The 17348-nt window shown below is 40.3% G+C and overlaps 1 protein-coding gene across 4 annotated transcripts in view; it reads right to left on the reverse strand.

The window, feature by feature from the left end:
* LOC126190640 (focadhesin) overlaps positions 1 to 17348 on the reverse strand; it is a 262444-nt gene that overhangs the window by 26954 nt on the left and 218142 nt on the right. For all 4 annotated transcript variants that reach the window (XM_049931059.1, XM_049931061.1, XM_049931060.1 and 1 more), the window contains exon 17: positions 4192 to 4333. In XM_049931059.1, coding sequence (XP_049787016.1) covers positions 4192 to 4333 — 142 coding nt within the window. The remainder of the gene's footprint in view (positions 1 to 4191; positions 4334 to 17348) is intronic.

Raw genomic sequence — 17348 nt, forward strand, 5'->3', positions numbered from 1 at the left:
GAGAAATTATGGGTAAAGTTTAAGCAGATTCTAAATCACTATGTGGCTATTAAGTGGATTAAGGATGGTAAAGACCCACCACGACTTAATAACAAGATTTGGAAAATGCCGAAGAAGCGGAGACTGTTGCACTCTCAGTTCAAGAGAGAATTTGCAGATGATGACAAGCAAGGATTAGTACAGATTCATGCATCTGTGTAAAGATCTACGTGGTAAGTATACAGCCATTACCACCATTATAGCTTAGCAGAAGATCTGGCAGAGAACCTAAGAGAATTCTGGTCCTATGTGAAATCACTAAATGAGTCTAAGGCTTCCTTCCAGTCACTTGTTGACCAATCTGGTGTGGCATTTGAAAATAAACAAACCGAAAGCTGAAGTTTTAAATTTCATGTTCAAGAAATCGTTCATGAAGGAGAAATGTACAAACATAGCATCAATTGACTGTCAGACAGACTCCCATATGGATGACATAGTAATAAGGATACCTGGCACACAGTAATAACTGAAGCAGTTGAAAACAAAATAGTCACCAGGTCTTGATGGAATCCCAGTTCGGCTTTTCAAAAAGTGCTCTATAAAATTGGCCTCTTACCTAGCTTGCATTTATTGTGAATATCTCGCCCAGTGCAAAGTCCCAAGTGACTGGAAAAGAGTGCAGGTGACTCCTTCACAATGGTTTACAGAATGTAGATGTAGATGAATGAAACACACTCTTTTTAACCTATATGTACCTAGCGGTTAGTACTGCCCAAACTCAGTGATGAGGATGACAGTGGTGAAAGGTGACAGAGTAGTTGTTATTAATAACCACCATCCCCCTTTTATTAGCACTCTTCCATAAATCATTCTTCTTCTGCAGGGTCGTCCCCTTGCTGAAGAAGTGCTTCAAAGTAAAAAAAAAAAAACTTGTAAGTACAAGCATAAGGTAATTTCTGTTATGCGCCTTGCCCCTTCACAAGGTAATTGTAGTCATTAGTTGGTTATGTGTTCCTTATTTTACTATCTATCTTCTTGTTGTGTCCTAAAAAATGAGGTATCAATATTTTGTTGCTCTAATTGTACTTTTTATTCCCTTTAGTATCAGCTACTTTTAATTTAAGTTATACTTTTGCACATTTCCCCCCTCCTGTACCAAAAATGATGAGGTCACAGACAGATTGTAGATATAACCTAAATTATGGAACTTTTGAAACTAGAGCTTCTACAATGTATCAAATAATTTTCAAAAATGCAGCCAGCCAATGTTCTGGACAGTCACCAATGTTTCAACAGCCAAACATCGCATCATTTTCAAGGCACAAATGAAATGAGAGACTGCATGGCAACTTAAACTCTCCATGGGTGGGGTTACACCAACCAGGAAACCAAAAGATAACACACACACATAAACAAACTAGTGACAGCAAAGAACTGAAGATGACAAAAACAGATATTATTGACAGAGAAATAGAAACCAAAAACAGGTGAGCAGGCAGCACTAACTCTGTTCTTCTGTTGTTTAAATACAGAGTGAGCAAGTTTCCAAACAGAATTTAAACAAAACTCTCCTCTCTACTTATAAAGCCCATTGTTCGTTTAATCTCAACAGCATCCTTCATAACACTACCAAGTAGTTGGTAGTTTACATAAAAATCTCCGTGCTGCTGTATCTAGGCAATGTTCTGCAGTCACAGATTTGCCAAACTCCTGTAAGTGTCTGTGACACTTATGCTCTATACACTGCTCCTCCGCGGTCTTGATGATCTGATCAATGTATGACAAGCCACAGCTGCAAGGGGGTATGTTAGATACATGACTTATGCAAATCAATATCGTCCTTTACAGACTCTAAAAGGTTCTATTCTCAGCTGGTGAACAAAAAACACTTCACAGTATATTTCCTCAGAATAAGATTGATGCTGTCAGAAGTACTACCTGCATATGGCAAAAAAAATTGTACATCCTATCACCACCTTATTCTTTTCGTCAGTCACCCAATTCACAGTTGGTCAATAGTGCAACATGCATCTGATCTTTCTCTTATTATATCCATTCTGCTGAAAGGGAACCTCATGGTGAGCTTAGCTGGCAAACTATTAGGGTATGAATTGACATGGGCCCTAAGAACGAGGGTACTAAGCATGTCTTCATGCTGAGCTGGATGGTGACAGCCATCATTAATTGATTTTCACGCAATTCTAGCCCAAAGATGATTGCTATTCTTATTCTACAGCTTGACATAAAGTTTGGGACACTATAAACACCACTTTCTTCTTCTCATTTGATTACAAAAATATATCATTACTGGCACTTGAATCTAATCATCAGGGAGGTTGATGTTCTGAGCCTTCTTAGCAGGTTTTCAAATCGACATTGATGCTTTTATCATCAGCAGATCACCTCAGCTGTTGGGAGCTGTTTCTTTGTTTTAGGAGGAACATGCTTGAGGATGTATTGTGTCAGGCACCATTCATCCCTGCAACACTTTTACTGTGCAGGATGGTGACTTTGTTTAGTCAAAAGATTTTTTACAAGATTTCCAGGTTGGAATTCTAAATTTACCTGGACCCGTTTTTACGGGATGTAAGAGCAACTTTTACTTTACTAGTTTTTATGGTCACAAATAAAATTTTTTTGATTATCAAGTCACTTAGTGATTATTCTAATCTAGCTGGGATTTACAGTTTTGTCAACTACTTCGTAATCTCTTGCCATTCCTGAAAATTTCTTCATTAACATCGTCCATCACTATTCTCTGCTAGGCCATATCATTGTGCAGTAACTTCAAGTATAAAAAGCCCCTTGCACAGATGTGCTTTGAACTACCGATACTGAAATGTAATATCAACAGGCTGATAGTAAAGACATTTCATGTTTCAAACTGGATGCTCTTCACACTATTGTCATTATTAACCTGAAGCATGATACTGCAAGTCTTCAACAAAATACTATCTTGTACTGAATTTAGTAAAAAATCAACTGGAGCCTGATTGTTTATTGCTTATCTACAAATTCTATATTCAAATATGGACACACATGTATATTGTTTATAAAATTAAAAAATCGTACCTTTTGTGTAAATGAGAATTCACGGCTAGGAGACAAATTTTTCACTTACTCATTACACTCTGTCACACTAACAAGAATGCAATGGGGAACTGACACAGAGCTCGAGAATAATAGACAATAATGAAGACTCCCAAGGTTGGCGGCATGCCAGAGAAAGCTAGAGTCAGCTCACAACAATTGCAAGATTTCAATGCCCTTCCTCACTTTTCCTTAGGCAACCCAAAAATTAAACTGTTTTCAAAGTAGAATCTGAGAGTGATTTAACAAAATGACTCAGTAAACTTCTTTCTGTCAATGAACAGTCCACCTCTTCCTAGAGTCTCTCAGAATTCCCTGACCTTTTCAGAACATTTGAGATTTCTTAACTTTTCCAGGAAATTAAATTTCACAGATAATTCCCAATGTCACAGGCAAGTCACCACATGTTTATACATAGTGAATGAAAAATGGTTTTACAACTTTGGAATGATATAGAAATTTATTGAGATAACTTACAGAATCTGTAGATGTGACATTTTGTAGCCAACAGCCTCACATTATGTATCAGTACCACATTCCACCACCAGGAACACCAGCCAAGTGCACAGTTAAAAATGGCTATTTTCAATGGTGCGAAGCATGCTTGCTGTGCGCTTTAATTTTTCTTTCTCTAGAGTTTCATTAATGACTGTGTGTATGTTCCTCCCCCACAGAACAATTTAGCCAATCTGAAAAATAAAATCTACAGCCAATTTGCTGCAATCAGTGTGGGAGGAAACTGAATAACAGTCAGATGTTCGCCACATCATAAGTGGTAGTCACATTGAACTAAAATGACTTTTGGCATTTTTATGTGAACTTGAGGTTGTTTGCTACAAAATGACAACTCTATCAATTCCGTAAGTAACCTCAATAAATTTCTACATCATTCAAAAGCCATAAAGCCCTTTTTGACTCACCGTGTATTGATATTGTGCCTTCATTTGGTGTTGGGAAAACAAAGAATCTGTCCACACTGTTGTTTGATTCAAGCAGCAGAAATGAATACACAGTTCAACAGTTACCAGAAATTGCTAAGAAATACTAACATAAGAAATCGTTGAAAATGATAACTCAACAATTAAAAGCAAATTTAGAACTATTTGAATGTGAGATTCTTACTTGTTGGTTTGATGTGTCTTCCTGACTGCTAACAATTTTTTGAATCTGACCCATTAGTTCCAAAGTCCATAAGCAGTTGGAGTCACGGTCCCAACAGTCGGCCATTAAGGTGGCTGCTACTTTCAGAACAGTTGTGTGCTCACTATAAAAGAACAAATCCAAAGTAATAACAACTATTGGTTACATTAAGTGCACATGCAGTAATAAGCAAAGGTATATTCTAAGTGAAACATAGTTCAAATGACAATATTTGTTTCCATTTACTTAACAAGTAACACCCCCCCCCTTCCCTCCTTGAACCATGGAATGGACCTTGCCATTGGTGGGGAGGCTAGCGTGTCTCAGTGATACAGATGTGGTTCCTGAAGAGGGGCAGCAGCCTTTTCAGTTGTTGCAGGGGCAACAGTCTGGATCATCGACTGACCTGGCCTCGTAACATTAACCAAAACGGCCTTGCTGTGCTGGTATTGTGAATGGCTGAAAGCAAGGGGAAACTACAGCCATAATTTTTCTCGAGGGTATGCAGCATTACTGTATGGTTAAATTATTATGGCGTTCTCTTGGGTAAAATATTTCAGAGGTAAAATAGTCCCCTATTCGGATCTCCGGGCGCAGGACTACTCAGGAGGATGTCGTTATTAGGATAAAGGAAACTGGGATTCTACGGACCAGAGCGTGGAATGTCAGATCCCTTAATCGGGCAGGTAGGTTAGAAAATTTAAAAAGGGAAATGGATAGGTTAAAGTTAGATGTAGCGGGAATTTGTGAAGTTTGGAGGCAAGAGAAAAAAAGACTTCTGGTCAGGTGAATACAGGGTTATAAATAGAAAATCAAATAGGGGTAATGCAGGAGTAGGTTTAATAATGAATAAAAAAATAGGAGCACGGGTCAGCTACTATAAACAGCATAGTGAACACATTATTGAAGCCAAGATAGACATGAAGCCCACACCTACCACAGTAGTGCAAGTTTATCTACTAACTAGCTCCACAGATGATGAAGAAATTGAAGAAATGTATGATGAGATAAAAAAAAAATATTCAGGTAGTGAAGGGAGACGAAAATTTAATAGTCATAGGGGACTGGAATTCGATAGTAGGCAAAGGAAAAGAAGGAAAAGTATAGGTGAACATGGAATGTGGATAAGGAATGGAAGAGGAAGCCGCCTGGTAGAATTTTGCACACAGCATAACTTGATTATAGCTAACACTTGGTTTAAGAATCATGAAAGAACGTTGTATACGTGGAAGAGGCCTGGAGACACTGGAAGGTTTCAGATAGATTATATAATAGTAAGACAGAGATTTAAGAACCAGGTTTTAAATTGTAAGGCATTTCCAGGGGCAGATGAGAACTATGACCACAATCTACTGGTTATGAACTGTAGAGTAAAAATGAAGAAACTGAAAAGAAGTGGGAATTTAAGGAGATGGGACCTGGATAAACTGAAAGAACCAGAAGTTGTAGAGAGTTTCAGAGAGAGCGTTAGGGAATGATTGACAGGAACAGAGGAAAGAAATATGGTAGTGGAAGAATGGGTAGCTTTGAGAGATGAAATAGTGCAGGCAGCAGAGAATAAAGTAGGTAAAAAGCCGAGGGCTAGTAGAAATCCTTGGGTAACAGAAGAGATATTGAATTTAATTGATGAAAGGAGAAAATATACAAATGCAGTAAATGAAGCACACAAAAAGGAATAGAAACATCTCAAAAATGAGATCAACAGGAAGTGCAAAATGGCTAAGCAGGGATGGCTAGAGGACAAATATAAGGATGTAGAGGCATATATCATAGGGGTAAGATAGATAAGGCCTACAGGAAAATTAAAGAGACCTTTGGAGAAAAGAGAACCACTTGTATGAATATCAAGAGCTCAGATGGAAAACCAGTTCTAAGCAGAGAAGGGAAGGCAGAAAGGTGGAAGGAGTATGTAGAGGGTCTATACAAGAGTGATGTACTTGAGGGTAACGTTATGGAAATGGAAGAGGACGTAAATGAAGATGAAATGGGAGATGTGATACTGTGTGAAAAATTTGACAGAGCACTGAAAGACCTAAGTCAAAACAAGGCCCTGGGAGTAGACAACATTTCATTAGAACTACTGATAGCCTTGGGAGAGCCAGCTATGGCAAAACTCTACCACCTGGTGAGCAAGATGTATGAGATGGGGGAAATACCCTCAGACTTCAAGAAGAATATAATAATTTCAATCCCAAAGAAAGCAGGTGTTGACAGGTGTGAAAATTACCAAACTATCAGTTTAATAAGTCACGGCTGCAAAATACTTACACGAATTCTTTACAGATGAATGGAAAAACTGGTAGAAGCCGACCTTGGGGAAGATCAGTTCAGATTCCGTAGAAATGTTGGAACACATGAGGCAATACTGACCCTACGGCTTACCTCACAAGATAGATTAAGGAAAGGCAAACCTACATTTCTAGTATGTGTAGACTTAGAGAAAGCTTATGACAATGTTAACTGGAATACTCTCTTTCAAATTCTGAGGGGGGCAGGGGTCAAATACAGGGATCGAAAGGCTATTTACAATTTGTACAATAACCAGATGGCAGTTATAAGAATCAAGGGGCATGAAAGGGAAGCAGCAGTTGGGAAGGGAGTGAGGCAGGGTTGTAGCCTATCTCCGATGGTATTCAATCTGTATATTGAGCAAGCAGTAAAGGAAACAAAAGAAAAAATTGGAGTAGGAATTAAAATCCATGGAGAAGAAATAAAAACTTTGAGGTTTGCCAATGACATTGTAATTCTGTCATAGACAGCAAAGGACCAGGAAGAGCAGTTGAATGGAATGGACAGTGTCTTGAAAGGTGAATATAAGATGAACATCAACAAAAGCAAAATGAGGATAATGGAATGTAATCTTATTAAATCAGGTGATGCTAAGGGAATTAGATTAGGAAATGAGGCACTTAAAGTAGTAGATGAGTCGTAGATGAGTTCTGCTATTTGGGGAGCAAAATAACTGATTATTGTCAAGGTAGAGAGGATACAATATGTAGACTAGCAATGGTCAGAAAAGCGTTTCTGAAGAAGAGAAATTTGCTAACATCGAGTATAGATTTAAGTGTCAGGAAGTCTTTTCTAAAAGTATTTGTATGGAGTGTAGCCACGTATGGATGTGAAACATGGATGATAAATAGTTTAGACAAGAAGAGAATAGAAGCCTTTGAAATGTGGTGCTACAGAAGAATGCTGAAGATTAGATGGATAGATCACGTAACTAATGAGGAGGTACTGAATAGAATTGGGGAGAAGAGGAATTTGTGGCATAATTTGATTAGAAGAAGGGATCGGTTAGTAGGACATGTTCTGCGGCATCAAGGGATCACCAATTTAATGATGGAGGAAAGTGTGGAGGGTAAAAATCATAGAGGGAGACCAAGAGATGAATACACTAAGCAGATTCAGAAGGATGTAGGTTGCAGTAGTTACTCGGAGAAGAAGAAGCTTGCACAGGATAGAGTAGCATGGAGAGCTGCATCAAACCAGTCTCTGGACTGAAGACTACAACACACAACACAATAAGTAACAAAAATTCACTTTAAAATAAAACCAGTTGGTCAATAGATTCAAATGTCGGAAAAACACACCAGAAATATGTAGTGTTTAAATTTTAATTTTAGAAGCTATGATGGTCATTGGAACACGATTTCTTTCAAGTAATTGTTTAAAACTCATTTAGTTTAAGTCTCATCACCTAATCCCTGAATAGCAGAAGTGTTGCGTTGTTGACAGCACACACAAAAGAGAAAGAAAACTTGCTATTTTGGAATCAATTCTTTCTCAAGCTAGAGCACACACCTCCCTGCCCTTGTCCCTTCCCCTACCCCTACCCCTACCCCTACCCCTACCCCTCCAGCCCCCCCCCCCCCCCCTGAAAGACTGTGATTTGATCAGTGATTCTGTTTTTGACAGCAAGGAATGTTGCAGTGGTGAAAATTCACTGACAGATAAATGAGATGTATGGTACCAATGCAATGGGAGTCACAGCAAGTGTGTAAGTGCGTGAGAGGATGCATGAGAAAATACCCATAATGAACCATGCTCTCAGAAGATTTGGTCAAAACGTTGGACACAAATATTTATGAAGACTGGCAATTCACAATTTCAACTTTAGTACTGGCATTTCCAAATGTAGGTGGAACAACTTTGCACAAAAGTAACTCTTAAGTTGCAATTTCACAAACTGTGCTTTCATTGGGTTCCCAGACTGCTTACTGAGAAACACAAAATGAAAAGCATGACTTGTGCTCTTGGTTTTTTTGGGCCAGTATCAAAGAAAGGTGATCAATTTTTTGGGAGCATTACTGCAGGGGATGAGATATGGGATTCTGACATGACTCCAGAGTCTAAATGTCAGCCAGTGGAATGACGTCACGTGACATCACCAGACAAAGTCAAGGCCAAGCAGATAGACATGGAAACTTGTTATTCAAGCTTATGCAGTAAGGTACATCAATAAATGCAGCTGTTTAGTTCACTATCTTGACTAAACTTCAATGCACAATAGGGGAATTAGTGATGTGGTCTTCCGACATTTGGAGTTTTGTTGCTGCATTACAATGCAAGATAGACATCTGCTACCAATGAGAATAACTGACCTGCAACTGCTTTTTTCACCTTGTTATCTGTTATGAAGCACTTTCTACCAATAATGGGGTCTGGCATTATAATGCAACAACAAATTTCCAAATTAGGGATTCAGAGGCTTGTAGAATGTTATAACAAAGTTTAAACAAATAAACTATGTAGAAAAACAGAGAAACATGTAAAGAAGTAAATAAAAACTATTATTTGAAAAAAATCTGTTGTGTTTTATGTTTTACAAGAAATTTGACCTTATTTTCTGAAGAACCCTCAGGCATAAATGATTTTCATACAAAACTCACGCCCGGTCTCACAGCTTTACTTCTGCCAGTATCTCGTCTCTTACCTTCCAAACTTTACAGAAGCTCTCCTGCGAACCTTGCAGAACTAGCACTCCTGAAAGAAAGGATATTGCGGAGACATGGCTTAGCCACAGCCTGGGGGATGTTTCCAGAATGAGATTTTCACTCTGCAGCGGAGTGTGCGCTGATATGAAACTTCCTGGCAGATTAAAACTGTGTCTGCCTGCGAAAGGCAAAGGTCCCGAGTTCGAGTCTCGGTCGGGCACACAGTTTTAATCTGCCAGGAAGTTTCATATCAGCGCACACTCCGCTGCAGAGTGAAAATCTCATTCTGAATTTTCATACAGTTTTTCCAATTTTGAATTTTTATACGAAACACTAATTCTCAGCATTATTCAATACCACATGAGAATATAAGATGTATATTCAAGAATTATGTGTCCCCCTGTAATCCAAATAATTAGAATCACCACTCACTGCAACATCTTATCTTTAATTACAGTAACAAGAGACTGGATTATATGCATTTACATGTTGCATATGCATTTGCGTATTTGGCTCCTTTTCATCAGTTCTTGCATATTTTAATGAAAAACTAGTGGTGATGTATATTTTTGTTCAACGTTTACAATATTTTAAAAATTTAGACAGGTAGTCTCTAGCTCGATCTTGTATTGATGTCTCACAGATTGACCGCGGCCTACAACTGTGTGCAATCACTAACTGAGAGGCAACTGCCTAGCAAAATCATTGCAGAAGAGGAACAGGAACAGTCAATGCTCCTGGCCCCGCACCATCGGTTAATCCCCTCTGCTGTTGTACCGTACGTGGCGGCAACAATTGAACTAAACTACGCAAGCTTATAGTCACACGTCCATTGTTTCAGTTTAGCTTTCTATTTACTTGTACACAGTTGAACGTGTTTACAACATGTAGTGTGTACGGTAATGTGCTGCGCGCCATGCCGCCCGATAAAAGAAACATCATTTCGTGGATAGCTGACCATCCTGGAACATTTACATAAGACGGAATTGTTTTATATTGTTTAGTTTGCAAGAAAAACAGTTCGTACAAAAAAAAAGTTTTAAATAGACCAGCATGTCAAGACAAGTCTTCATATCGCAAGAATGCAGAAGAAAGGACCAGAACAACAACTTCTAACAACAGCAAGTTGGAGCAGCAGGGAATAGTCCAAAGGTAACCAAAAAAGTCACTTTAACATGGATCTATGTGAAGAATTCATTGCAAAGAATATTCCTTTACACCCTATCATCAGAGGGTTCCTGTGCAAATATAGCTTCAATCAAAATATACCAGATGAATTAACACTGCATAAAAATTACATACTGACAATTTACATTAATGTACTGGAAGAAATACACAATGAACTCAAGGACAGCATAATCTGGATTTCAGTTGACGAATCTACAGACACTTGTGGCTGTTATATACTGTAGGTGCTTTAAAAGAAGAACCTTCTTCTTCCTATTTAGTGCAAGAAAGCTTTTAATGATCCCAGTATTAAAAAAGACATTGCTGTGATTAGCACTCATTTTTCCCAAATACCTGCAGGTGTTAAATAACTTGAAACTCAAGATTTGGCATTGAATGAATCTATTCAGTTAATGAATAGAATTATTCTACTGAACTCCCCATTGATGGAGGTATTCCCAAGAAAACTTAAAGAAAAGTTTGAAAACATTTTAAACAATAACCCAGTCTTTGAACTCTTGTGCCAAATTGATAGTTTTATTAATGGGACAGGTGAACATTTACCAGAAATTATAAGTGCCAACATGGCACCCAAATTCAAGCACTGCTCAGTTTTAGAATGGCCCTTTTCTGCTTATAAAAATATTTTGAGTGATCAAAGACACAACCTTACTACCAAACATTTGGAACAGTACTTGGTCATTTATGTTTACAATAGTAGAAAAATGTAAAATAAATTGTAAATGATGCTTTGGTCCAATAGTATTAATTAAAAATTAATGCTGTTCAAAAAAATTGTATTTTGTTTTTTAAATAAAATATTATGGAGTTTTTGAGTGTGCCCCTCTGTATGCGATATACCTCGAAGTTGGTCCTGTACATAGCGATTGTTTCACTGTGACTCACTTGCATCTCATCTGCTTGTTACCAACAACAGTAGCAAAGAAGGAACAATTCTTGAAACACTGTTCGCATCCCCATTTTGCAAATTTTTAGAAAACAATCCCAGCAAGGCCCCCTACCTAACCTCTATCAGAAAGCATTCAGAAAATATCAGCATTCTAAATGTACCGATTTTTCGCGTGCCTGACGCTCTTCTTCATTACTGATATGCACAGGTTTGACTTTGAAATATAATGCATGCAGTAACTAGCATGTCTTTTTAATTATTATTTGACTTTGTATATATCGACACTCTTCATGCATTTTAAACATTTTTCATGAATATTTGCACGTATATTTTAATGCTTTTATGACGCATATAATCCACCCTCTAGTAACAACTGTAGTGACCCGCACTGTCACCAGTAAACAGGTGTCTACAAGGATATGGTAAACAGAAAATCCCCTTGCTTGTTCAGTTCACAGTTGATGGTAAGTATAGATCAATAACTCAGCTTATTACTTTTGTTGTTGTTCACAACGCTAGTTCAGTAAATCTTTTCAGGTTTGGCTTTTCTGTCAGGACTCCATACAACTGGTACCATCTGAAGTCGCCTACCAATCATGCTGTGAATGTCAGGATATTTTTGCAGAAGTCTAGGGTGCACCACATACATCAGAGCCCACATAACCTTGAAGCAGTCAGTTGATCCTAGATTTTTTTTGTGCTCGACAGATCCGATAGCCCTCTGCTCTCAAGTCAAGGCGGAGCTGGACCAGTGCTCATCTCTCAGGGTTACGATTCTCATTTCCTCTAGTGAATGGGCAACACCCCTTGTCATCATGATGAAACCCCTGGATAACTGTGATTTATGGTGATTTTTTGATCACTGTGAATTCACAAACCCATTGTCATGTTCAGAAGAGCTGTTCACACGCTTAGCAGGGGATCAATTCTTCTCCGAACTTGATCTTTCCGAAGCATATCAACAGATATCCTTGGATGAGGGGTCCAAGCATATCATGGTTCTCAATAGCCTTTCAGCCTGTATCAATACCAGCAGTTAATGTTTAGCATGGCAAGTGCCACTGAATTTTTAATGCCATCTGGAACTATTCTGCAACGTTTCAACTACTTGAGTGACACTGTCATTACTGGACATGTCAAACACAACCACCTGCATAATCTCTGGACACTTTTTGGAAAACTTTGGCTTTTGGATCCACATTGCAATCTACAGAATTCTAAATTTTTCCAACCCTCTCGAGTATTTGCGCCACACCATATCACGACAGGGCATCAAAATCCTGGTGAGTCTGGTTGCGGTCATGTTGGACCTGCAATGTCCCTTGTCCCTGCACAAATTGTAGGCTTTCTTGGGTAAAACATAATGTTACCACTGGTTGATTCCTGTGGCATCCACCACTGCACACCTTCTCTATCTTCTTCACTGCAAGATTGCTTCCTTTTTACAGTTTCTGGCATGCGAACAAGCCTTTTCGAGTCTGAAGGCGTGACTCAGGTTGTGCCATGTCTAGCTGCTTTTGATCCTAGCAAACCATTGATTTCAGCTATGGATGCCTCACAGTATGGCGTGGGGGCTGTCCTTGCCCATCAGGGAACACATACCGCTTGGAGCAACCACTGGCTTTCACATCCAGTAATCTCAGTCCAGCACAGGCCCATTACTCTCAGGTCAAGCTAGAAGCTCTAGTCATTGTGTATGCAGTCACCACATTTCATGTATTCTTGTATGGCACCAAATTCCAATTCACTAAAGACCACAACCCGAAAGTTTTGTTATTCAGTCTATCCACTTGGGTCCCCAACAAGGCAGCCCACAGGTTGCAGCAGTGGCCATTGTTCCTCTCCAAATACCACTATGACATCTATTTTCACTCCACTGGGTGCCATGCCAATGTAGACACCTTAGTCAGGCGGCTCATCAGTCCAGAGCTTAAGTTTGATAGAGAGGAGCTTGTGTGTTTCGATTTAGATGTTGCTTCCTGCCAGGCGGTAGACAGCTTTCTGATCACTAGTACGCAGATCGCAAGGGCCACAGTGTCTGATCCTGTATTCAAGCTGGTCATCCACCTCGTCCAGCAGGGTTGGTCGTCTCATCCTTCAGGCCACGCTTCTGATCCATTACATAAGTATTTTATCTTCCACTGTCATCTCTTGGTCTTAGGTGCGGTCCACTTCCTCTCCTTGGACAACACATCTCCAAGGGTGGTCATTCCAAGAGGTTGCGATGGGAGGTCTTACAGTTGCTGCATGAGGGTCACTGGAGTGTTCCTGCACCAAAGCCTTGGCTCACAGTCATGTGTGCTGGTCTGGCATTGACCGGGAGCTGGAGCATTTGGTGGCTGTGTGCCCCAGTGCACTAGTCAGTAGGCGGCTTCCAAGGCTTTATTGTCCCCGTGGCTTCAAGTGACTCAGCTCTGGGAACACACATCCATGTGGATTTACCAGGTTCATTTCTGAATGTGTTTTTGCTGATTGTCACTGACAAGTGTTCGCATTTTTCATATGTGGCATATGTGGTCCAGAGTTCCTTGGCTCCTACCTTGACTACTATTCAGGCTCTTTCAGAACTTTTTTCTGTAGAAGGTCTCCCGGTTATTCCCATATCTGACAAGAGACCCCAGTTCCTGTCCCAGGCATTTAGTGACATCTGTGTGCATTCAGGGATTCACCATGTTCACTCCCTTCCCTTTCACCCACAATCTAATGGGAAGGCTGAGAACATGTTTCACCCCTTTAAGGCCCGGATGAAAAAATATCTGCAGGACTTTCCAGCTGAGGAAGCATTACTGTTTTTTCTGATGGCCTACCAAACTCCTATTGCCTTCCATAGCCCTGCTGAGCTTCTCCATAAGTGACAGCTGTGGACACTGCTCCATCTCCTTTATCTGCGTCCTTGCTCGCTATCATGTTCCACTGTAACATGCTTTGTCATGGACAGCAGTGAGGGTACATGGTTTTGGTCGGTGCCCCCACTGGTTACTGGCAACCACCACGTGTCAGAATGGTCACCATGTCTACACACTCCCGACGGAAGACCTTGAGGTCCAGCACTATAAAAACAAGCTCCGAGTCCAGGCGGGCACCAATCCAACCCTGCCAGCCACACCACTGCCTTCACCATTGCTGAAGTCACTCAGTGCGTCCTATATGCTGAAGTTCATGCCTCACTTTCCAACTACTTCAGCGCTGTCCGATAAGCCTTTGGTGTCACAGCCTCCGGTGGCTGCTCCGGTGCTCCTCCAGCCAGTGGACACACACATTACAATTTGATGTTTCCTACATGGCCTCAGCCTGCTGCAGAGTCACCTCTGGATTGCTCATCACTGGTCCTGTTGTCTCATACTCTCAAGGGGTGCATCAGGATGCCCTTCGTGCAGGCCACTTTTGTCCATATTCCAAGGTCTCCTCCAACAGGGAGTTGCTCTCCCCTCACACCTCTAAGGCTTCCACGGGTGTGGGCACAATCTTTATGTCTCAGCATCCACTCCCGGCCTGGGGAATCAGCGATGCGCTGCCCCTACAGGGGAAGGGATGTTGCAACCCATGTAAGATTCCAAAACCGCGGGCCACATGCACAGCTGTACGGAGCGCCACTGAAGTCGCAAGATGCCAGCATCGGCAGAGGACCCCCACTCTCAGATGTGCATGCAACCTCTCTTAGTGAACTCTACAGGCCAGCTAACAGTTTACATAGTTGGGCCCGGCCAGCCTCATGAGGAGTTTGATGTTTGCTTCAGCCAATGTGACTAGGACTAATAGGGCAACCACTCGGTGGCAAGTGTCTTTTCTGTATAAAATATTTGAAGTAATTGAATGTTGTGTTCATTACTATCTGTGTGTTCCTGTCGTCAGAACAATAACCAGGCACAAATGGACACATCTGCAGGATAACAAGCTTCATGATAAAGCAGAATGTTCTAAATCAAACATCTCACTATATGTAACACTGTTACTCGATCTTTCCAAAAAATGATAGACTAAGTTTGAGAATGCCCAACAATAATCAGTTTTCACAAGATCCAAAGACTACCAACAAAATACACAATGACAATCAAGCCCATATTTAGCACTTCCGCCACCCCTTGGCTTAAAGTGTCATGTTGTTGTTGTTGTGGTCTTCAGTCCTGAGACTGGTTTTATGCAGCTCTCCATGCTACTCTATCCTGTGCAAGCTTCTTCATCTCCCAGTACCTACTGCAACCTACATCCTTCTGAATCTGCTTAGTGTATTCATCTCTTGGTCTCCCTCTACGATTTTTACCCTCCACGCTGCCCTCCAATGCTAAATTTGTGATCCCTTGATGCCTCAAAACATGTCCTACAAACCGATCCCTTCTTCTAGTCAAGTTGTGCCACAAACTTCTCTTCTCCCCAATCCTATTCAATACCTTCTCATTAGTTACGTGATCTACCCACCTTATCTTCAGCATTCTTCTGTAGCACCACATTTTGAAAGCTTCTATTCTCTTCTTGTCCATACTAGTTATCGTCCATGTTTCACTTCCATACATGGCTACACTCCATACAAATACTTTCAGAAACGACTTCCTGACACTTAAATCTATACTCGATGTTAACAAATTTCTCTTCTTCAGAAACGATTTCCTTGCCATTGCCAATCTACATTTTACATCCTCTCTACTTCGACCATCATCAGTTATTTTACTCCCTAAATAGCAAAACTCCTTTACTACTTTAAGTGTCTCGTTTCCTAATCTAATTCCCTCAGCATCACCCGACTTAATTCGACTACATTCCATTATCCTTGTTTTACTTTTGTTGATGTTCATCTTATATCCTCCTTTCAAGACACTGTCCATTCCATTCAACTGTTCTTCCAAGTCCTTTGATGTCTCTGACAGAATTACAATGTCATTGGCGAACCTCAAAGTTTTTACTTCTTCTCCATGAATTTTAATACCTACTCCAAACTTTTCTTTTGTTTCCTTTATTGCTTGCTCAATATACAGATTGAATAACATCGGGGATAGGCTACAGCCCTGTCTCACTCCCTTCCCAACCACTGCTTCCCTTTCATACCCCTCGACTCTTATAACTGCCATCTGGTTTCTGTACAAATTGTAAATAGCCTTTCGCTCCCTGTATTTTACCCTTGCCACCTTTAGAATGTGGAAGAGAGTATTCCAGTCAACATTGTCAAAAGCTTTCTCTAAGTCTACAAATGCTAGAAACGTAGGTTTGCCTTTTCTTAATCTTTCTTCTAAGATAAGTCGTAAGGTTAGTATTGCCTCACGTGTTCCAACATTTCTACGGAATCCAAACTGATCTTCCCCGAGGTCCGCTTCTACCAGTTTTTCCATTCGTCTGTAAAGAATTTGCGTTACTATTTTGCAGCTGTGACTTATTAAACTGATAGTTCGGTAACTTTCACATCTGTCAACACCTGCTTTCTTTGGGATTGGAATTATTATATTCTTCTTGAAGTCTGAGGGTATTTCCCCCATCTCATACATCTTGCTCACCAGATGGTAGAGTTTTGTCAGGACTGGCTCTCCCAAGGCCGTCAGCAGTTCAAATGGAATGTTCTCTACTCCCGGGGCCTTGTTTCGACTCAGGTCTTTCAGTGCTCTGTCAAACTCTTCACTCAGTATCGTATCTCCCATTTCATCTTCATCTACATCCTCTTCCATTTCCATAATATTGTCCTCAAGTACATCGCCCTTGTATAAACCCTCTATATACTCCTTCCACCTTTCTGCCTTCCCTTCTTTGCTTAGAACTGGGTTGCCATCTGAGCTCTTGATATTCATACAAGTGGTTCTCTTCTCTCCAAAGGTCTCTTTAATTTTCCTATAGGCAGTATCTATCTTACCCCTAGTGAGACAAGCCTCTACATCCTTACATTTGTCCTCTAGCCAACCCTGCTTAGCCATTTTGCACTTCCTGTCGATCTCATTTTTGAGACGTTTGTATTCCTTTTTGCCTGCTTCATTTACTGCATTTTTATATTTTCTCCTTTCATCAATTAAATTCAATATTTCTTCTGTTACCCAAGGATTTCTATTAGCCCTCGTCTTTTTACCTACTTGATTGTCTGCTGCTTTCACTACTTCATCCCTCAGAGCTACCCATTCTTCTTCTACTGCATTTCTTTCCCCCATTCCTGT

Source organism: Schistocerca cancellata, chromosome 6 (assembly GCF_023864275.1).
Source record: "Schistocerca cancellata isolate TAMUIC-IGC-003103 chromosome 6, iqSchCanc2.1, whole genome shotgun sequence".
NCBI lineage: Eukaryota > Metazoa > Arthropoda > Insecta > Orthoptera > Acrididae > Schistocerca > Schistocerca cancellata.